The following is a 23,230-nucleotide window of genomic DNA, read 5'->3' on the forward strand; positions in this document are numbered from 1 at the left end:
TGTGTTGCATCCGACAGTAGCAGTTTGAATTCAAGAACAGCAAAGAACAGCTAAAAACGGATCAAAATGTCCCTTTCTTTCCACAAACGGGCTAAGTTTGCGATTCCCACCATTACTCTGGCAAAACTGCTAAATTTCGGAACTTTCTGTTGACCGCAACTTACAAGAAAAAGCTGACATGGAACTGATACTTACCGCTGCGTGTTATCGATGCCATCTTGGAGGGAAAAGTGCGCGAAAGGCATTGTGGGAAGGAATGTCTTTTTACTGCGATGCGACAAACATCCGGTAGAAGTAAAATCGCGGCCAGAATTATTAAATGTTCGATCGAAACACTCTGACATGACGAAGTTACTCCGTAAAAAACATGCCTGATATAAAATATATACAACAATCAGTGCTGTTTTCACCGTTGCTAAACGTCAAACTAAGATTGCAGCACTTGTTTCTGTGTTCTTCTAGAGAGATTTCTGGAGCAAATCACTGCCGTCAACCTTTTCTGCTGGTGTGACATCTGACATGATAGGTTACGATCGTAACAGCTTTTAAAAAAACCGTTTTTCACACATTTCGGGAAGAATTTTGTTCTGCTTTTTACATTGATTAAAAAGCTGAATCTCTCCTCTTTCACCCATCTACAAAAAAATGACTCTCAACTTGAAAGATAAAGAACAAAAAATCGTTGTTTGTGGGTCCCCTAAAATGTCCCCACTTCCGGATCAACATTCGGACCTGGATCTTGTAATTATTTTGTATTTTAACCCTTTCAAAGGCCAACATGCACCTTAATGTTGTGCATGTTGTATCTTTGATATACTTTTAAGCTAAGTGAGGCTAAATCAGGAAAAATGTATGATTACAAAACAAAATATCAATGTGCAAATTTGACAGGGGTCTCCCAGAGCACCTTTTGGCACAGCCTCATATGTGTACTAGTAGAAACAGTGCAACCCCCCTTTTCTTCTTCTTCTTGTCGATCACTCAGAACCCCCCTTTTCAAGACCTTGATTTTTCAGATGTACTATTCATAACCTCTAGTAGATTTTTTAATTACCTCCATTTTAAGACTACCTCCTTTTTTAGTTGATTTAAACAAAAACGTTGAGGTCCTTAAAGGCGAGTTCCATTGTATCTCACTTGGCAGGTATCTCACTTGGCAGGTATCTCAATTGGCAGGTATCTCAATTGGCAGGTATCTCAATTGGCAGGTGAGCTTTATCCTGTATACTTATTACCTCACCGGCATCTTGCATGCAAGATTCATCGACCATTTTGAGATTGGTTCATTATTTGTCTCATAAGTGTTTGTTTGTCTTCTTAAAAGATCACTGGGTTGACGTAACATTTTATTTTGTCAATAATTAAACGTTCCAATAGCCTACAATTCTTGTTTTTTCCCTTGCATGCTGTGCTTATCCAGGTACACTGCTGTTGCTGTGGCCCTGTAGCTGGAGCATTGCTCTGGCGGCCGACCCCGGTCACCTGCCAGACCCCTGGATGTTGACGCTGTTTGGTGCAGGGGCTTTCTTCATGCGCGGGGCTGGATGCATCATCAACGACATGTGGGACAGGGACTTTGACAAGAAGGTGAGAAATAACAGTTTTATTGTGTGCACAGAGACGTTCTCTTTCTCTGGCCAGTGGCTTTGTCAAGAAGGTGAGAAATAACAGTTTTATTGTGTGCACAGAGACGTTCTCTTTCTCTGGCCAGTGGCTTTGTCAAGAAGGTGAGAAATAACAGTTTTATTGTGTGCACAGAGACGTTCTCTTTCTCTGGCCAGTGGCTTTGTCAAGAAGGTGAGAAATAACAGTTTTATTGTGTGCACAGAGACGTTCTCTTTCTCTGGCCAGTGGCTTTGTCAAGAAGGTGAGAAATAACAGTTTTATTGTGTGCACAGAGACGTTCTCTTTCTCTGGCCAGTGGCTTTGTCAAGAAGGTGAGAAATAACAGTTTTATTGTGTGCACAGAGACGTTCTCTTTCTCTGGCCAGTGGCTTTGTCAAGAAGGTGAGAAATAACAGTTTTATTGTGTGCACAGAGACGTTCTCTTTCTCTGGCCAGTGGCTTTGTCAAGAAGGTGAGAAATAACAGTTTTATTGTGTGCACAGAGACGTTCTCTTTCTCTGGCCAGTGGCTTTGTCAAGAAGGTGAGAAATAACAGTTTTATTGTGTGCACAGAGACGTTCTCTTTCTCTGGCCAGTGGCTTTGTCAAGAAGGTGAGAAATAACAGTTTTATTGTGTGCACAGAGACGTTCTCTTTCTCTGGCCAGTGGGTTTGTCAAGAAGGTGAGAAATAACAGTTTTATTGTGTGCACAGAGACGTTCTCTTTCTCTGGCCAGTGGCTTTGTCAAGAAGGTGAGAAATAACAGTTTTATTGTGTGCACAGAGACGTTCTCTTTCTCTGGCCAGTGGGTTTGTCAAGAAGGTGAGAAATAACAGTTTTATTGTGTGCACAGAGACGTTCTCTTTCTCTGGCCAGTGGCTTTGTCAAGAAGGTGAGAAATAACAGTTTTATTGTGTGCACAGAGACGTTCTCTTTCTCTGGCCAGTGGCTTTGTCAAGAAGGTGAGAAATAACAGTTTTATTGTGTGCACAGAGACGTTCTCTTTCTCTGGCCAGTGGCTTTGTCAAGAAGGTGAGAAATAACAGTTTTATTGTGTGCACAGAGACGTTCTCTTTCTCTGGCCAGTGGCTTTGTCAAGAAGGTGAGAAATAACAGTTTTATTGTGTGCACAGAGACGTTCTCTTTCTCTGGCCAGTGGCTTTGTCAAGAAGGTGAGAAATAACAGTTTTATTGTGTGCACAGAGACGTTCTCTTTCTCTGGCCAGTGGCTTTGTCAAGAAGGTGAGAAATAACAGTTTTATTGTGTGCACAGAGACGTTCTCTTTCTCTGGCCAGTGGCTTTGTCAAGAAGGTGAGAAATAACAGTTTTATTGTGTGCACAGAGACGTTCTCTTTCTCTGGCCAGTGGCTTTGTCAAGAAGGTGAGAAATAACAGTTTTATTGTGTGCACAGAGACGTTCTCTTTCTCTGGCCAGTGGCTTTGTCAAGAAGGTGAGAAATAACAGTTTTATTGTGTGCACAGAGACGTTCTCTTTCTCTGGCCAGTGGCTTTGTCAAGAAGGTGAGAAATAACAGTTTTATTGTGTGCACAGAGACGTTCTCTTTCTCTGGCCAGTGGCTTTGTCAAGAAGGTGAGAAATAACAGTTTTATTGTGTGCACAGAGACGTTCTCTTTCTCTGGCCAGTGGCTTTGTCAAGAAGGTGAGAAATAACAGTTTTATTGTGTGCACAGAGACGTTCTCTTTCTCTGGCCAGTGGCTTTGTCAAGAAGGTGAGAAATAACAGTTTTATTGTGTGCACAGAGACGTTCTCTTTCTCTGGCCAGTGGCTTTGTCAAGAAGGTGAGAAATAACAGTTTTATTGTGTGCACAGAGACGTTCTCTTTCTCTGGCCAGTGGCTTTGTCAAGAAGGTGAGAAATAACAGTTTTATTGTGTGCACAGAGACGTTCTCTTTCTCTGGCCAGTGGCTTTGTCAAGAAGGTGAGAAATAACAGTTTTATTGTGTGCACAGAGACGTTCTCTTTCTCTGGCCAGTGGCTTTGTCAAGAAGGTGAGAAATAACAGTTTTATTGTGTGCACAGAGACGTTCTCTTTCTCTGGCCAGTGGCTTTGTCAAGAAGGTGAGAAATAACAGTTTTATTGTGTGCACAGAGACGTTCTCTTTCTCTGGCCAGTGGCTTTGTCAAGAAGGTGAGAAATAACAGTTTTATTGTGTGCACAGAGACGTTCTCTTTCTCTGGCCAGTGGCTTTGTCAAGAAGGTGAGAAATAACAGTTTTATTGTGTGCACAGAGACGTTCTCTTTCTCTGGCCAGTGGCTTTGTCAAGAAGGTGAGAAATAACAGTTTTATTGTGTGCACAGAGACGTTCTCTTTCTCTGGCCAGTGGCTTTGTCAAGAAGGTGAGAAATAACAGTTTTATTGTGTGCACAGAGACGTTCTCTTTCTCTGGCCAGTGGCTTTGTCAAGAAGGTGAGAAATAACAGTTTTATTGTGTGCACAGAGACGTTCTCTTTCTCTGGCCAGTGGCTTTGTCAAGAAGGTGAGAAATAACAGTTTTATTGTGTGCACAGAGACGTTCTCTTTCTCTGGCCAGTGGCTTTGTCAAGAAGGTGAGAAATAACAGTTTTATTGTGTGCACAGAGACGTTCTCTTTCTCTGGCCAGTGGCTTTGTCAAGAAGGTGAGAAATAACAGTTTTATTGTGTGCACAGAGACGTTCTCTTTCTCTGGCCAGTGGCTTTGTCAAGAAGGTGAGAAATAACAGTTTTATTGTGTGCACAGAGACGTTCTCTTTCTCTGGCCAGTGGCTTTGTCAAGAAGGTGAGAAATAACAGTTTTATTGTGTGCACAGAGACGTTCTCTTTCTCTGGCCAGTGGCTTTGTCGAGAACTTCTTGTTGCTTTCTTCAGTCGCTCATCAAGAAATGTCCTGATAAATGTTTGTTGATTTCTTTATTCACTCATTATAAAGTGGTGTGACACGCACTTGTTAATTTCTTTATTTGGTCCATGGGTGAAACTTTTCCGCCTCAGGGCGGAAATCCGCCAAATGAAATTGGTTAAATAAGGAATTCCTTATTTTAAAAATCTTTTAAAAAAATATTTTTTTGTTTTTTCGCTGGCGATCCGATCCGTATTTCTCCTAACACAGTGACCGGACATCGCTGAGTCTTTGTTTCACTGGGCGCGCGAATTATCGGACTACAGCTTGGCATTTGTTACATTGTTTAATACATGTGCAAATTTGTGTGTTTGATATACCAGAAGAGGCCTGCTTTTACCCTTAAAAGCCTGATTTTTCATTTTCTTCCGCTGCACCCCACCAGGGCCTGGGCGGCCCCTGGACCCCGGCCTCATTTTCCTTATTTTCAATTCTGATCAGTTTCACCCATGTTGGTCAGTCAGTATAAAATGCTGTTGCATTATTGGAAATCGGAAGTCTGAGTTAAAACATTATGCCATACATTGACAGATCTCTGTATGTGTAGCCTTCAATGAGAAACAGAATGTTGGTTTATTGCCTACCATAAAGACTGTGAGATGAGAAACAGAATGTTGGTTTATTGCCTACCATAAAGACTGTGAGAGTGATATGGTCAGTTCTTCACTCATCTCATCCCTTGTCTTGTCATATTTTCGGTTGCATTTTGTTTACACTTCTTACTACAGGGGCCCTTTTAAGACCCCCCATTTAAGGCTCCCTCCTTTTTACATTTAGTCAAGTTTTGACTAAATGTTTTAACATAGAGGGGGAATCGAGACGAGGGTCGTGGTGTATGTGTGTGTGTGTGTCTGTCTGTGCGTGTGTGTGTGTAGAGCGATTCAGACCAAACTACTGGACTGATCTTTATAAAATTTGACATGAGAGTTTCTGGGAATGATATCCCCGGACGTTTTTTTCATTTTTTTGATAAATACTTTTGATCACGTCATATCCGGCTTTTTGTAAAAGTTGAGGCGGCACTGTCACACCCTCATTTTTCAATCAAATTGATTGAAATTTTTGTAAAGCAATCTTCGACGAAGGCCGGACTTCGGTATTGCATTTCAGCTTGGTGGCTTAAAAATTAATTAATGACTGGTCATTAAAAATCTGAAAATTGTAATAATTTTTTTTATATATATATAAAACGATCCAAATTTACGTTCATCTTATTCTACATCATTTCCTGATTCCAAAAACATATAAATATGTTATATTTGGATTAAAAACAAGCTGTGAAAATTAAAAATATAAAAATTATGATCAAAATTAAATTTCCGAAATCGATTTAGAAACAATTTCATCTTATTCCTTGTCGGTTCCTGATTCCAAAAACATATATGTTTGGATTAAAAACACGCTCAGAAAGTTAAAACGAAGAGAGGTACAGAAAAGCGTGCTATGCAGCACAGCGAAACCACTACCGCGCTGAACAGGCTCGTCAGTTTCACTCCGTTTTGCACAAGCGGCGGACTACGGTCATTGTGAAAAAATGCAGTGTGTTTAGTTTCATTCTGTGAGTTCCACAGCTTGACTAAATGTAGTAATTTCGCCTTACGCGACTTGTTAAGACCTGCTTTTCTCAGATTTGTTTAGGTCTTCAAAGGGGGGTACTTTGCTTAGTTCATTTCACAGTGAACACATTGCAGAGTAGTGCTGATAGCTGCATGTTTTCAGGTGGAGCGAACCAAGCAGAGACCTCTAGCCAGTGGAGAGCTGACTCACTTCCAGGCTTTGGTGTTCCTGGCGTCACAGCTGTCAGTGTCTCTGGGAATACTGCTTCAGCTTAACACGTACAGGTCAGTTCAGACTAGAGTGCTTTGTTCACAGGAATGGTGTGTGCTCACGTGCGCATGTACAATCTGCTATATACTACTAAATTCACATAAAAATAAAACACACCAGTAACCAGGTTAGGTAAGTTTAAATCAATATTCAGCATGTAACTGTCTTCTTCAGGATGGTATGGAAAGATTGATTCGTGGGCACAGCATCAAGAAGTTTGTTTTTTACTAGATTCACATCAATAAACTTGCAATTTCCCACTATGCAATGCATTTTTTGTACATATGTATATTATGTGTTCTTATTTCAGTTATCTGTTAAAATGTAGACTTTAAAAAAAAGTTAGTCCCTCTTTAGGGCGAGGGCTAGATGTACAAAAAAGCAGATCACTGCTTAATCTATTACCTTCGTTAAATAAAAAAGTGTCATTGTCATGTACACCTACGCACACATACAATCACATGGACACACAGAATAATAATAATAATAATAATAAATAACTTTTCTATAGCGCGAGTCCCATCAATTGGCTCCAGGCGCTTTACAAATTCATTATAGAATAAACTAGCACAAATCAACAAGCATACAAAGCATACATAGACATAACACCAAGATCCCAAGCACTAAGCTTTAAAGAGCACACAGATGCAAACACATGCAAACCAGTTTAGATTTTATATATTTAGGAAATCAAGCTTTATTTGCAAAGAAGAGATTTTGACTTGTGGGCACAGCATCAAGAAGTTTGGCTTTTTAGAAAACATTTGGTTTAGTTTTCATTACATTTGAAACTGCTGTGGTTTTTTCTTAGGCCTTACATGTAAAATTATTCCCAATACATGGAAAGGTTGTAATGAACTTTGTATCAAGGATGCAACTTTGAAAGGTGATTGTGTAATGATTTATTGTTCACTAGAGGAATACCCGGCTTCGCCGGGGTGAATCGCGAGACAGAGACAGACAGCGTGGCGGTTCACCACAATCACCTTTGAAGGCGAAGTCCTGTCAAACGGGATTGAGAATTTTAGAGCTTATTTCTTAGCCCTATATTATCTGCTGTGGCTTCTCAAATGCCAGAACATACAGACAGACAAAAACCGCTAGACCCCATCACAAACAGAACTCTACAATCCACAGGTTTTTGCCCACACACACACACAAACACACACACACACAGAGAAGCCGTATATATATATGTATATCTATATATATCTATAAATATATAGAGATAGGTGACAGTGTATTTTTCGCGTGGCTATAAATTGATTCGACCTTTTCACTTTGACAGTAAGAACAACTTACGGGTGCAAGGGAAGCGTTCTGGACAGCGCAGTGACATTCTAAAAATAGTAACTTAGAAACGGGAATATGGATTGAAGCCACACGAAGGCGCAAAACACTGGAGAAGATAAGGAAGAGTTACTGGGAATGGTGAATTCGCCGGGGTGAATCGCGAGACAGAGACAGACAGCGTGGCGGTTCATCACAATCACCTTTGAAGGCGAAGTCCTGACAAACGGGATTGAGAATTTTAGAGCTTATTTCTTAGCCCTATATTATCTGCTGTGGCTTCTCAAATGCCAGAACATACAGACAGACAAAAGCCGCTAGACCACATCACAAACAGAACTCTACAATACACAGGTTTTTGCCCACACACACACACAAACACACACACACACAGAGAAGCCGTATATATATATGTATATCTATATCTATAAATATATAGAGATAGGTGAGAGTGTATTTTTCGCGTGGCTATAAATTGATTCGACCTTTTCACTTTGACAGTAAGAACAACTTACGGGTGCAAGGGAAGCGTTGTGGACAGCGCAGTGACATTCTAAAAATAGTAACTTACAAACGGGAATATGGATTGAAGCCACACGAAGGAAGGGAGATAAACGCAAAACACTGGAGAAGATAAGGAAGAGTTACTTATAATGGTGAAATGAACACAAAAACCAAAATCGGTTCAGCGCTGCGCGCTGAGAGCACGTGTTGAAATATCTCATCGATGATATTGTGTCCGGGGTGTAGCTGAATACGGTGTCCAAATTTGAAAAAGATCCACCTAGAACTTTGGCGTTGTGATGTGGTGTAGCGGCTTTGGTGTGTCGGTATGGGGGCCCGGGTAGCTGAGGTGGAACCAAAATCGGTTCAGCGCTGCGCGCTGAGAGCACGTGTTGAAATATCGACCAGGTTGTGTCCTGTCCCGGGTCTACCTGAATATGCCCACCAAATTTGAAGCAGATCCATCGAGAACTTTGGCCGTGCATCGCGAACTCACAGACAGACACACAGACAGACACACAGACAGACACAAGTCGTATATATATATAGATGCTGTGGTTCATTTTGTTATTTCTATATTTAACTTTTTGGTGATATGTTGTTTGGCTTGCAGCATTTTGCTGGGTGCGTCTTCTATGTTGTTGGTGGTGATGTACCCTCTGGCCAAACGCTACACGTACTGGCCTCAGATCATGCTGGGTGAGTCATGCAGTGTTTTGCCTCAATATTGATTTGCTCTGCGTTATCACATGTGCTAAAAATGAGGGTTGTGTGTTACGTTAGTGTTGGATACATTTGAGGTTGAAAAATATAGTCCCAAAAAATCAAATTAAGTTTGTTTCCAATGACAAGGCCAAAGAAATTAGGGTTGGTACGTCGGTTAGATTTAGTTTTTTAGTTTTTTGTAAGGATTAAAGTCTTCTTTTACCCAGGCGCATGAGGCTTTTTATCACCTGCAACTCATGCAAGCTTTGTGACATGTCTCCTTTGAAGGGTTAAAAAAAAAGTTATAGGGTCGGGAACCGGAAACACTGACTTGTTTGGGAGGGCCAAACATGTGAAACTAAATGAATGGAGAGGTTTGTGGTGAACTTTGTAGCACGGAAGACTGTCATGTGTGAAATAGGACTTGTTTGGTTAAATTCTGAGAAGTCTCTACTGTATTTTCCAGTATTGTAAATGCTTCGATCTTAAATGTTTTAAAACTCTACTCATAAGGTGACGGTGAAAGTTATATAAGCTTGGGGGTGCAGAAGAAGAAGACTGCACTGATTTTGTTTGTTCAGTAATAATGGGCACATGATTTGTTTCTGCACAACTAAAAACGTCGGCTGTGAATAGTTACTTATGAGGACAAATTTGTCATTCTTAGTTCTTATTCTTAACTCTGTTCTGATTGAGTTTGGTGTTTCCATAGCCAGAAGTGCTAGTCAATGTTTTCTTCTGTGAAAATACTGTTCTCAATGGCAGACAATGACTTCAAAAGGAGTTTCTATATCCCCAGACAAGTTTACTTTTTCACAGTGAATTCTGAATGTTTTCTGGGGCCCACAGAAACAGGTGGGCAAATGTTCTGCTTTGGGAGGTAGTTCAGGGAAAATATTATTAACCCCTTCACTGCCACAGTATAACAGCATTATCCGAACGGTCTATGGGAAAGAAATGTGTTCAGAACCCCTACAAGTACTTGGACAGTGGTTACCTCCCATTTAGTTTTCAGAAATGTCCTGAAATGTTGTTGACACAAATCCCACGTATGAGATACGGTTATGGGCGTAGGACAAACCGAAAATGACCACGTATTACATACGGGGTGGGCAGTGAAGGGGTTACTGTGTACTTAACACAAGATTGCAAACCTACGGGTGGCCTGGTGGTTGAAAAGACTTGGAATTTGCTTGAGGTGGTGGGAATGGGCCCTCAGTGTATACACATAGTTCTACTTTGGCTGGTTTGCTTTCCCCGTACATTTTGAACACATGTGTCAGCACCACCCTGCTTTTTGTTTCACATTCTTTGACATTTTACTTTCGTCGCGATATAACCTTTGTGGTTGAAAACGACGTTAAACACCAAATAAAGAAAGAAAGACATTTTACTTGAAGGTTTATTGGAACACATATCAAGTATCCCAGGTGTACCTGTGCTTGTTAATTCGTCAAAGGGTGCTCTTTCTTGTTTGTTTGATAGGAACAGACAACTCTGCTTATGTGTAAATTGTCTCAAATGGAATTACAGTATTGAGAAAAAACAACAAAAGGGAATAAAATGTAGACATGCCTTAGTTAAATAGGGTTTTGTTTTTTAACTTTAAATTGTTATTGTTATTGAAGTGTAATGTATCGATTAAACACTGGATTTGAGTTAATTCTTGTTTTGGAGGTGGGTGGGTTTTGTTTGTTTGTGTGTTTCTCCCCCTTTTCATAGTTTTAAATGGCATTCTTAGATGACATTTATACTGGTTACCACTAGCTAGGCTTTCAATGCATCATCAATCCTACTCAGTGGTTTTGCAGTGAGTAGATACAGTGCTGTTCCAAGCCTCAGGGAAAATAACAGGTCTGGCTCTGCCTCTGGGTCTGGATCCGCACTTGATGTTTTGCATGTGATTTACATCATAGGAGCCAATTTCGGCTATACGTGATGTGTGGTGTACTCTTCGCCATTTAAAAAAAGCTCAGTTGGAACTAGATGGAACATTTCTATTGTTCCATATGTTCTCCGGAGGCTTTGTATGAAAATAAATAGTCACAAGACTTTCTTTATGTCAAAACTATAGGATGATCGACAGGCTTAGGGAGTCAGATCATGGTGTCGGATCAGAAAAGTATGTGTCAGAGACTGAGGCCTGGGAACAGTGCTGTAGATAGGTCAAATAGATGGAGTGTGTGTGTGTGAATGTGTGTGTGTGTGTTTTCTTGCAGGTGTAATTGTTTGTTCTTGCAGGTGTGACTCTGAACTGGGGCGTACTGCTGGCGTGGGCCGGGCTGAAGGGGAGTCTACACTGGCCTGTGGCTCCCCTCTACCTGGCCTGTGTGCTCTACACAATGTTCTATGACACTATCTATTCTCATCAGGTACTCTCTCCCCCCCCCCATCCCCTGACCTTCCCTACCCTGCTCCCCCCCCCCCCCCCTCCCCCATTTGGAGAGCAACACAGTTGTTTTCTCTTAGAAAAGATCGAATACAAGGCTCAATACGATTTTTGACTGTCACTGTGCTTTATATTTGTTTTGTTTTCTGTGACCTTATTTGTCAGTCTTTACTCTTGGGGCATGATAAAATAAAACCTAGGGGTAGACAATTATACAGTTAGAATAATGAAAAATATTATATCAGGTGCATTCAAAGCAGATTTGTTACAATACATTTTTGAAGTTACATGCATGACTTGGGTCATTCGTTACGTCGTTTTGTTTATATGTTACTTTTGTTTAACGATTTTAACATTGACATTTAGTGACTCACCTTGTTGTGCATTGAGTGTGTCAAGAAAAATAACCCCACATTATCTTCCGGAGCTTTGAAAATGCAAACGTTCATTTCAAAAATACACAAGGATTTTGAAAAGAGTTTCATAAATTGTCCTGATCAATAGCACTCAGAATTAATCAAAAAGTACCTCTGCTGTAAAGCTGGATATTGGCTGCTTTATTTGTTGTTGAACTGTACTTGCTTCTAATCGTGCAGCTACTAATTGTTGTCATTTTTGTAAATATGCGAAGTGGTGTTGTGTCTGGTGTTGTGTCTGGTGTTGTGTCTGGTGTTGTATCTGGTGTTGTGTCTGGTGTTGTGTCTGGTGTTGGGCTAAATAGATGAATTCCGGAAATAACTCTGTTGGGTTTGTACGGGTTCTGAAAGAGTGAGTACTCTTGCATTTGCGCAGAGAGGGAAAGTTTCCCAACGTGACGTTATTTCCCATGTGACATTACAGGCCAGTCTCTAGCGAGAGGGCGTGTCTCCAACACGTGACATTACAGGCCAGTCTCTAGCCAGAGGGCGTTTCTCAAACACGTGACATTACAGGCCAGTCTCTAGCGAGAGGGCGTGTCTCAAACATGTGACATTACAGGCCAGTCTCTAGCGAGAGGGCGTGTCTCAAACACGGGACATTACAGGCCAGTCTCTAGCCAGAGGGCGTGTCTCAAACACGTGACATTACAGGCCAGTCTCTAGCCAGAGGGCGTGTCTCAAACACGTGACATTACAGGCCAGTCTCTAGCCAGAGGGCGTGTCTCAAACACGTGACATTACAGGCCAGTCTCTAGCCAGAGGGCATGTCTCAAACACGTGACATTACAGGCCAGTCTCTAGCCAGAGGGCGTGTCTCAAACACGTGACATTACAGGCCAGTCTCTAGCCAGAGGGCGTGTCTCAAACACGTGACATTACAGGCCAGTCTCTAGCCAGAGGGCGTGTCTCAAACACGTGACATTACAGGCCAGTCTCTAGCGAGAGGGTGTGTCTCAAACATGTGACATTACAGGCCAGTCTCTAGCGAGAGGGCGTGTCTCAAACACGTGACATTACAGGCCAGTCTCTAGCCAGAGGGCGTGTCTCAAACACGTGACATGACAGGTCAGTCTCTAGCCAGAGGGCGTGTCTCAAACACGTAACATTACAGGCCAGTCTCTAGCGAGAGGGCGTGTCTCAAACACGTGACATTACAGGCCAGTCTCTAGCGAGAGGGCGTGTCTCAAACATGTGACATTACAGGCCAGTCTCTAGCGAGAGGGCGTGTCTCAAACACGTGACATTACAGGCCAGTCTCTAGCGAGAGGGCGTGTCTCAAACACGTGACATTACAGGCCAGTCTCTAGCCAGAGGGCGTGTCTCAAACACGTGACATGACAGGCCAGTCTCTAGCCAGAGGGCGTGTCTCAAACACGTGACATGACAGGCCAGTCTCTAGCGAGAGGGCGTGTCTCAAACACGTGACATTACAGGCCAGTCTCTAGCCAGAGGGCGTGTCTCAAACATGTGACATTACGGGCCAGTCTCTAGCCAGAGGGCGTGTCTCAAACACGTGACATTACAGGCCAGTCTCTAGCGAGAGGGCGTGTCTCAAACACGTGACATGACAGGCCAGTCTCTAGCCAGAGGGCGTGTCTCAAACACGTGACATTACAGGCCAGTCTCTAGCCAGAGGGCGTGTCTCAAACACGTGACATTACAGGCCAGTCTCTAGCGAGAGGGCGTGTCTCAAACACGTGACATTACAGGCCAGTCTCTAGCCAGAGGGCGTGTCTCAAACACGTGACATTACAGGCCAGTCTCTAGCCAGAGGGCGTGTCTCAAACATGTGACATTACAGACCAGTCTCTAGCCAGAGGGCGTGTCTCCAACATGTGACATTACAGGCCAGTCTCTAGCCAGAGGGCATGTCTCCAACATGTGACATTACAGGCCAGTCTCTAGCCAGAGGGCGTGTCTCAAACACGTGACATTACAGGCCAGTCTCTAGCGAGAGGGCGTGTCTCCAACATGTGACATTACAGGCCAGTCTCTAGCCAGAGGGCATGTCTCCAACATGTGACATTACAGGCCAGTCTCTAGCGAGAGGGCGTGTCTCCAACATGTGACATTACAGGCCAGTCTCTAGCGAGAGGGCGTGTCTCCAACATGTGACATTACAGGCCAGTCTCTAGCGAGAGGGCGTGTCTCAAACATGTGACATTACAGGCCAGTCACTAGCGAGAGGGCGTGTCTCAAACACGTGTGCAGGAAGCCCAAGGCAAAGTTTGTCTGCGCAAATGCAAGGGCACTCACTCTTTCACAACCCATGCAAACCCGACAGAGTTATTTCTGAAAATCGTTTATTAAGAGAGCGTAGGTTTCCTGACTTACTGCACTTATTATTTATTGTCTTCAGTTTTCTACCTTCATGCTCTTCTTCCAGCTGGATAATCGTTTATTTTTTCAATCCTGATCTTGGTTTCTTTTACTAGTAACCTTTTTTTTTAAACATTGCAAGGTGTTGCTTTTGGGATTGTTAAAAGTATGTTTCAATCAGTACATGTATTTCATTTTGTTCTTGTTAGAAGATAAACTTTTCAGTAAAGCTTTTGCATTTAGAAGACTGCTTGCATGCTTGTTGCATTTAGAAGGCTGCTTGCATGCTTGTTTCCAAATTTCATTGATGCTGTTCATATGTTATATCTGCATGATTTCACCAAAGGAATAGCAATATGGAACATGATCAAATAACCAAAGGAATAGCAATATGGAACATGATCAAATAACCAAAGGAATAGCAACATGGAACATGATCAAATAACCAAAGGAATAGCAATATGGAACATGATCAAATAACCCAAGGGCAGTAAGCGCTCTCAATGCATATGTTGCTTGAACAGAGAAGCACTCACAAGCAGAAGGCCATTTTGCTTGAACAGAGAAGCACTCATTAGCAGAAGGCCATTTTGCTTGAACAGAGAACCACTCACCAGCAGAAGGCCATGTTGCTTGAACAGAGAAGCACTCACCAGCAGAAGGCCATGTTGCTTGAACAGAGAAGCACTCACAAGCAGAAGGCCATTTTGCTTGAACAGAGAAGCACTCACCAGCAGAAGGCCATGTTGCTTGAACAGAGAAGCACTCACTAGCAGAAGGCCATTTTGCTTGAACAGAGAAGCACTCATTAGCAGAAGGCCATTTTGCTTGAACAGAGAACCACTCACTAGCAGAAGGCCATTTTGCTTGAACAGAGAAGCACTCACCAGCAGAAGGCCATGTTGCTTGAACAGAGAAGCACTCACAAGCAGAAGGCCATTTTGCTTGAACAGAGAAGCACTCACCAGCAGAAGGCCATGTTGCTTGAACAGAGAACCACTCACTAGCAGAAGGCCATGTTGCTTGAACAGAGAAGCACTCACCAGCAGAAGGCCATGTTGCTTGAACAGAGAAGCACTCACAAGCAGAAGGCCATGTTGCTTGAACAGAGAAGCACTCACCAGCAGAAGGCCATGTTGCTTGAACAGAAAAGCACTCACAAGCAGAAGGCCATGTTGCTTGAACAGAGAAGCACTCACAAGCAGAAGGCCATGTTGCTTGAACAGAGAAGCACTCACTAGCAGAAGGCCATGTTGCTTGAACAGAGAAGCACTCACTAGCAGAAGGCCATGTTGCTTGAACAGAGAAGCACTCACAAGCAGAAGGCCATTTTGCTTGAACAGAGAAGCACTCACAAGCAGAAGGCCATGTTGCTTGAACAGAGAAGCACTCACAAGCAGAAGGCCATTTTGCTTGAACAGAGAAGCACTCACAAGCAGAAGGCCATTTTGCTTGAACAGAGAAGCACTCACAAGCAGAAGGCCATGTTGCTTGAACAGAGAAGCACTCACAAGCAGAAGGCCATTTTGCTTGAACAGAGAAGCACTCACAAGCAGAAGGCCATTTTGCTTGAACAGAGAAGCACTCACAAGCAGAAGGCCATGTTGCTTGAACAGAGAAGCACTCATAAGCAGAAGGCCATGTTGCTTGAACAGAGAAGCACTCACAAGCAGAAGGCCATGTTGCTTGAACAGAGAAGCACTCACTAGCAGAAGGCCATGTTGCTTGAACAGAGAAGCACTCACAAGCAGAAGGCCATTTTGCTTGAAGAGAGAAGCACTCACTAGCAGAAGGCCATTCTTTCACTGGATGTAGCATCACAGTTTTTGTTGTTTTTAAACAACAATTTTTTTGTTATTAGATCTTGCATTGTGTTAGACAAACCAGTGACAGCCAAGTAAGATGACTTTTTGTTGTTGTAAACTTACTATTGGACATCGTGATGCTGAGAACCTTAATAATTCAACTTCATTACCATGCACTCAATTCACTCAGGTACTTGTACTACTAAACTTATCTATCTCACTGCTTAAACTTTGACATCACATGTCGGCCTTCCTCTTTGTGCGTGCTGTTTGTATTTCTTTCTTTTTTACTGTGTGGAGCACACACCAGCCATATATATACTGCCCCAGTTCAGAGTCAAAGGTAATGTGATGTCTGTGAAGTTTGTCTAACGTCTGGATGCTTGCTCTGTTTACTGATGGATGTGTGTTCAATCTAGCATGCTGAATATATTTTATGCTGAAGTATAAACTATAATGCTGAAGTATTTCTCATGCTAAAGTCTCTTGCATTCTAGAAACCTGCACTTTCTAGGTGTCGGCCTATAGCTGAGCAGCAGTAATGTTAGACGCCGGGTGTGTGTGTGTGTGTGAATGTGTACTAGTGGGGGGGGGGGGGGGGTGGGGGTGGAATGTCCTAGGTTCTGACTTCTGACTTTATAGTATTACAGCATGGTTATGGGAGCGTAATCTAAGGGGGAAAATTAAGAAAATTGTGGCTTAGAAATAGTGTGTGGTTTTTTTTGTTTTTTTTTTGGGGGGGGGGGGACATACAAACTAAAAATCTTAACTGCAAGGAAGCAGTGTACTAACAGGCTAACACTTCATTGCCCCAAAAATAATTAAAAATGCAAAATTGAATAATGAAGAAAACGAATAAACTGGGAAGGAGTAGGACGGTGGGTTGATTGGGTCAATATTTAGGACTCGAAAGAAAGGACGTTTCGTATAAAGAGATCACCACTATTAAAGTCTTGGAAATATTGCTGAAAGCTAAATTTTGAACGTTCTTGAACAAGAAAGATTTTCACTTACCAATTACCGGTACAAGACACATTGCAACGTCACTTCAGCAATAGAAAAGTGTTCCAGAAGACCATGTTTTATGAATAGTTTTTTGTACATATAGTGGTTCACAGGGATTTGTTTATTCGTGAATTATGAACATTAGCTGTCTCGCTGTTTCAGATTTAAGCATAGAGCTGCATTCCTGTTGCATGGCTTTTCCTGTCGTGAATGCTACTTATGGCCAGTTTTCTTCCAGGCTTTACAGCAGGGATCTAGCTTGAATCCAAGCACATGAAATGTTGTGGGCATGAGTATAAGGCAGTGAGCAAGTGGATCTAATTTGAGAATGATATGCTTTAACCCTTACACTGGTGCAATTATGTAACACATGTTACATAGCCACTGGTGAATTAACAGAGAGAAAAATAAAGAAAAACGGTCATATAGGTTTTCGCATCCATGGGAGGTAATCGGAACCGACCAAACAGACTGAGCCAGTAGCGCGACATATGTCGTGACAACCAGGTGACAGTATACGTAAAGTAGCGCGACATATGTCGCGACAACCAGCCTAAGGGTTAAGCCTGTCCTTAACTTGGCAAAGCCGCCCAAAGCTTATAGCACAGAGTTTTCAGTACAAGACTTCAGTCTCAATTATAAGGACAGGCTTTATGGCTGGCAGCTATGTCTATGATATTCTGAAAGATATGTGCATCCTTCCCCTGTGCTTGATCATGATTACCGCCAAGCTTTTACGTGGAATAAGAGCATCGTTTCACTTGGACTCCCAACTTCCCCTGCCTTGCTGCTTTCTGTGCTGAGTGGACATTTCTTTGCTCAATTTATTAGCTCAATTTATTTGGCAGATTATATGGCAGATTATATGAAGTAATTGCTCTTATCCTGTGTAAAAACATGAACAAGTCGGTGGTAGTGATCATGATCACGTACGCAATAAGGAATGCAACTAGAACAGCCCTAAACCTGTATAATGCACTTAAGTTTCTCATTTTATTTTCAAAAGTTTCTTATAAACTCATATAATGACTTTTGCACACGCAAAAAATACTCATGCCCACTTACATTTCATGTACACTTTCAACTAGTGTAGCTGTTTCACTTTACTTCTAAATCCTTTTTATTGCAAATTTGGACTCTTGCCTTTCCTAGGCTTTACTTTCAACTTTGGGGCATTGCTGGGATGGTCAGCCGTGCAAGGCTCGGTGGACTGGGGTGTTTGTTTGCCCCTCTATGCGTCCGGCATCATGTGGACGCTAATTTATGACACCATCTATGCACACCAAGTGAGTCTGTAATAAGAACACCCACCTGTTAAAAACAAGTAGAGAAGAAGAGTAAGGAGGACAAAATAAATATTCTGAATTCTGGTTACAGAGAGTTCATCTGAGCTAACAAGAATGTACTGTTTCTTTGCTCTTTTGGGTTTTTGTGTGATTGGCTCTGTTTTTGTTTTTTTAAAAATTTATTTATTTATTTTTTTTGTTTTTGTTTTGCAGTTACAATGAGATACGTGTATTTATACTCCTAACATTAAAGGTTTTTGATTGATTTCTGCATTTTGTTTCTTTACAAAACCTCCCATCACCCTTCTGTCTCTTTCCTTTCCTTTCCTTTTTGGCCCGCACTGTGTTTTGAGATGTTAACTAATAAATCAACAGTTCTCATCACTTTATTTTTTATGTTTTCATATTTCTTACTATAAATTTGTTATGTTTAACTCGCTCTGTTGCTTTTATGTGTTTATTTGTACCAACACATGTGTATGTAAATACATGTATGTGAATCTACACTTACACAAACACACATGCACACACACACACACATATGCAGACACACACACTGACACACACTCACTGACACACACCAGCTCCTGCACTCTGTTTTTGTCTTTCTCAAATTCATATCCTCTCTCTATCTTTCTATATTACACCCAAATACAAGGTAGACCCTTTTTGGGATTCGACCTGCACCAACGCATATCTTTCTCCACTCAAGGTACACCCTTTTTGGGATTCGACCTGCACTAACGCATATCTTTCTCCACTCTAGGACAAATACGATGATATGCTGATTGGAGTGAAGTCAACGGCTCTGAAACTTGGAGACCAAACCAAGCCCTGGTTGGCTGGCTTCTCCAGCGTGATGATTGGCTGTCTTACGGCAACGGGCGTCATGTGTGACCAGACGTGGCCGTACTACGCCGGTGTGGCCGTAGTTGCTGCTCATCTTACACGTCAGGTACAATGCTGTTTGCACACAGATGAAAGAGTCAGGGAAAATGTGATGAAAGAACATGCAGCTGTAACTTTTCTTAAAGTTTAGAAGTGATGTTCACATTCCAAGTGGTAAGGACGATCTTTATTCAGGAATTCCTCATTTCCACATGGGAACTTCCATCGCTGGTTGTGTGTGTGTGTTTCACACAAATTTTGATGTGTGTTGTTTCATGTTTAAACCACATTTCAGTAGTATGGCTATCACCTTTTCGAGAAAGTCGCAAAGTAACTGCATGTGCTGTTTCTTATATCAAACGTGAAAGAAGAGTGACAGAAAAGATTCTTTGCGAAGGGAAGGGTGTGTGTGTATTCTTTCATATGGCAAGAGGATGGTGGGTAACACTGTGTGTATATTTGTGTTAGTGCGTGCGTGCAGGTGTGTGTGTATGTGTGTGCAGTTTCTGAAACATCAAAAAGAATTAAAGATTTTGAATACGGTACTTGTAAATATGCTAGATTCCTAACCACTCTGTTAGATCAGTAATCTTTGTCAGCGCTTGGAAAGTAAACCTAAGCAGATCAAATTGTATACAGTGGAACCCCCTTTTTAAGAACCCCCAATTTAAGACTCCCTCCATTTTAAGAACCCCCAATTTAAGACTCCCTCCATTTTAAGACCCTGTTTTCTAAGCTTTTGTGTTCTGAAACTGTTAATTTATGACCCCCTCGTTTTTAAGACCGGGTTTTCTGAGATTTGTGGAGGTGTTAAAGGGGTGCGCTGGGGTTCCACTGCCCTACTTTGGCATTCATGTGTGATTGTTTCATGAGTGATTGTTTCATGAGTGATTGTTTCATGTGTGATTGTTTCATGAGTGATTGTTTCATGAGTGATTGTTTCATGTGTGATTGTTTCATGAGTGATTGTTTCATGAGTGATTGTTTCATGTGTGATTGTTTCATGTGTGATTGTTTCATGAGTGATTGTTTCATGAGTGATTGTTTCATGTGTGATTGTTTCATGTGTGATTGTTTCATGAGTGATTGTTTCATGAGTGATTGTTTCATGTGTGATTGTTTCATGAGTGATTGTTTCATGAGTGATTGTTTCATGTGTGATTGTTTCATGTGTGATTGTTTCATGAGTGATTGTTTCATGTGTGATTGTTTCATGAGTGATTGTTTCATGAGTGATTGTTTCATGTGTGATTGTTTCATGTGTGATTGTTTCATGAGTGATTGTTTCATGTGTGATTGTTTCATGTGTGATTGTTTCATGTGTGATTGTTCCATGTGTGATTGTTTCATGTGTGATTGTTTCATGTGTGATTGTTTCATGAGTGATTGTTTCATGAGTGATTGTTTCATGTGTGATTGTTTCATGTGTGATTGTTTCATGAGTGATTGTTTCATGAGTGATTGTTTCATGAGTGATTGTTTCATGTGTGATTGTTTCATGTGTGATTGTTTCATGTGTGATTGTTTCATGAGTGATTGTTTCATGTGTAATTGTTTCATGAGTGATTGTTTCATGAGTGATTGTTTCATGAGTGATTGTTTCATGAGTGATTGTTTCATGAGTGATTGTTTCATGAGTGATTGTTTCATGAGTGATTGTTTCATGTGTGATTGTTTCATGTGTGATTGTTTCATGTGTGATTGTTTCATGAGTGATTGTTTCATGAGTGATTGTTTCATGAGTGATTGTTTCATGTGTGATTGTTTCATGAGTGATTGTTTCATGTGTGATTGTTTCATGTGTGATTGTTTCATGAGTGATTGTTTCATGTGTGATTGTTTCATGTGTGATTGTTTCATGTGTGATTGTTTCATGTGTGATTGTTTCATGTGTGATTGTTTCATGTGTGATTGTTTCATGAGTGATTGTTTCATGTGTGATTGTTTCATGTGTGATTGTTTCATGAGTGATTGTTTCATGTGTGATTGTTTCATGTGTGATTGTTTCATGTGTGATTGTTTCATGTGTGATTGTTTCATGAGTGATTGTTTCATGTGTGATTGTTTCATGTGTGATTGTTTCATGAGTGATTGTTTCATGTGTGATTGTTTCATGTGTGATTGTTTCATGAGTGATTGTTTCATGAGTGATTGTAACTTGTTTCATGTGTGATTGTTTCATGAGTGATTGTTTCATGAGTGATTCTCATTTATATTTTACAGCTGTACACTGTGGACCTGAACAACGCTGACGACTGTGCCTCCAAGTTTCGCTCAAACTCCAAGCTGGGTGTCGTGCTGTTTCTCAGCATTGTGGCGGGCACCTTACTGCGCTCAGAGCTAAAGGCAGACAATCCTGCCACTGACGCAGACGACAAATGATCCTAGCGAGTTTTTGCTATTGAGGTCAAAAGTTATGAAAGAAATGTCATTACTGTTCTGTGTGGTAATAGCAAAAACTCTGCTTTGTTGCTGCTAGGTAAATTGCTGTGTGCCTTTATTTGTACGCAAGGGTGTAAAAGACTTTGTGCATCGCCTTGTATTTTGTATTAGACTATGTTCAAGCTGTATTTTGTGAGTCAAGAAGAAGGACTTTCAAGTGATAGATGAAGTGACTAAATTAAAGTGTGTCAAATTGTCTCTTTTGAAGCTGTGATTGTTTACTCTTTTCCAGGAGGAAGAGAGAGAGAGAGTGTGTGTGTGTGTGTTTCCCCCAGGCATTTATCTGCTGCTGATACAGCAGAACTGTCAGCTTCTTCAAACACAAGACTGATCTGGCATGAACATTTCTCTCTGGTCACTTGAATCGTTGCACATGTACAGTGGAATCTCCCCTGTTAAGACCCCCTGTTAAGACCCCCCTGTTAAGACCCCCCTGTTAAGACCCCCCTGTTAAGACCCCTGTAAAGACCCCCCTGTTGACCCCCTGTTGAGACCCCCCTGTTGAGACCCCCCTGTTAAGACCCCCCTGTTGAGACCCCCCTGTTGAGACCCCCCTGTTAAGACCCCCTGTTGAGACCCCCCTGTTAAGACTCTCCCTTTGAAGACCCTGTTTTCTTAGACTTTCTATTGATAACGTGTAAATGTAGCCCCATTGTAAGACTCCACCTGATTGTCCTATTTGTGGAGGTCTTAAAAGGGGGTTCCACTGTATCAACATTTCCTGTGATGGAACCTTTTTTTTGTCTACAAAACCTTCTAAAGACACTTTCAGTTAAAAAAAACAAAAACATTGTTGGCTGATCAGACAGAGGTAATCTCAAGGAAGGTATGGCAGAGCAATATTTGTTGAAAGCTAAATGTAAATGTGCCAGGTAATCAACACAGAAGACAATACAATTTCACACAACACCGAAAGTAGTACATGAGACACTGCGGATAACAAACTGTGATTTTATTGATCAGCTTCTACAACTTGGCATTTGTTTTAAACACTTCGGCTATTTACACACACCAAGGCTAACATAATGCGCTTCAATTTCTAACACAAGTGGACAATATTTTTACACATGAACAAACAAGAAGGGCAAAGCCCATACGACTCACATGCTTGACCTTGACCTTTACATGACCTTAGCTTCGCATGTGAGTCAAAAAAGCAGCCTGACTCATAGCATGATTGTTTTGCATCATTTCTATTTTTATGGTACACAGGAGGATTTCAAGTGAAAGAAATATAAGCTGTATTGCAATTGTTATACAAAGTGGTCATTGCTCTCTTTACAAAACATTCAAATGTATTCAAGGAGGACATTTTATATCATTGAAGTTTGCTGGGCGGCTGCCAAAATTCATTCAACTGCGCTTGAAATGTTGGAAAATTAATCACAGAAGTGGAATGGTTGGAATACATAAGCAGAAAGCCGACAAGTTAAACATATACAATGGAACCCCCCATTTTAAGACTCCCTCCTTTTTAAGACCTTGTTTGCTCACACTTCATGTTCATAATCTCTGTCAAATTACCCCCATTTTAAGACTCCCTCCTTTTTAAGACCTGATTTTCTCAGACTTGTGGAGGTCTTAACAGGGGGGTTCCACTGTACTCCTTCCCATGGAAATCATGATACAGCAGTCCCTGCAATGTACGGCCCCCTGACATGTACAGCAGTCCCTGCAATGTACGGCCACCTGACATGTACAGCAGTCCCTGCAATGTACGGCCACCTGACATGTACAGCAGTCCCTGCAATGTACGGCCACCTGACATGTACAGCAGTCCCTGCAATGTACGGCCCCCTGACATGTACAGCAGTCCCTGCAATGTACGGCCACCTGACATGTAC

General features: G+C 41.6%; 1 protein-coding gene and 1 long non-coding RNA gene across 3 annotated transcripts in view; one reads left to right on the top strand and one right to left on the bottom strand.

Moving 5' to 3' along the window:
• The window catches only part of LOC138959650 (uncharacterized), a 52,246-nt gene that overhangs the window by 8,515 nt on the left and 20,501 nt on the right, over positions 1–23,230 (bottom strand). The window lies entirely within an intron of this gene.
• Positions 1,075–21,584, top strand: LOC138959649 (4-hydroxybenzoate polyprenyltransferase, mitochondrial-like). 2 transcript variants are annotated; one of them, XM_070331226.1, is made up of 6 exons: positions 1,075–1,587; positions 6,227–6,348; positions 8,742–8,827; positions 11,075–11,205; positions 18,823–19,011; positions 21,168–21,584. In XM_070331226.1, exons 1-6 carry the CDS (start codon positions 1,498–1,500, stop codon positions 21,324–21,326), a joined length of 777 nt encoding a protein of 258 aa, XP_070187327.1. In that variant the 5' UTR covers positions 1,075–1,497; the 3' UTR covers positions 21,327–21,584. The 2 variants fall into 2 exon arrangements, with proteins under 2 accessions (XP_070187327.1, XP_070187326.1); XM_070331225.1 differs by lacking the exon at positions 11,075–11,205 and adding an exon at positions 17,923–18,056 and having other exon boundaries at positions 1,084–1,587.

This window comes from Littorina saxatilis, linkage group LG2 (genome assembly GCF_037325665.1).
Source record: "Littorina saxatilis isolate snail1 linkage group LG2, US_GU_Lsax_2.0, whole genome shotgun sequence".
Lineage (NCBI taxonomy): Eukaryota > Metazoa > Mollusca > Gastropoda > Littorinimorpha > Littorinidae > Littorina > Littorina saxatilis.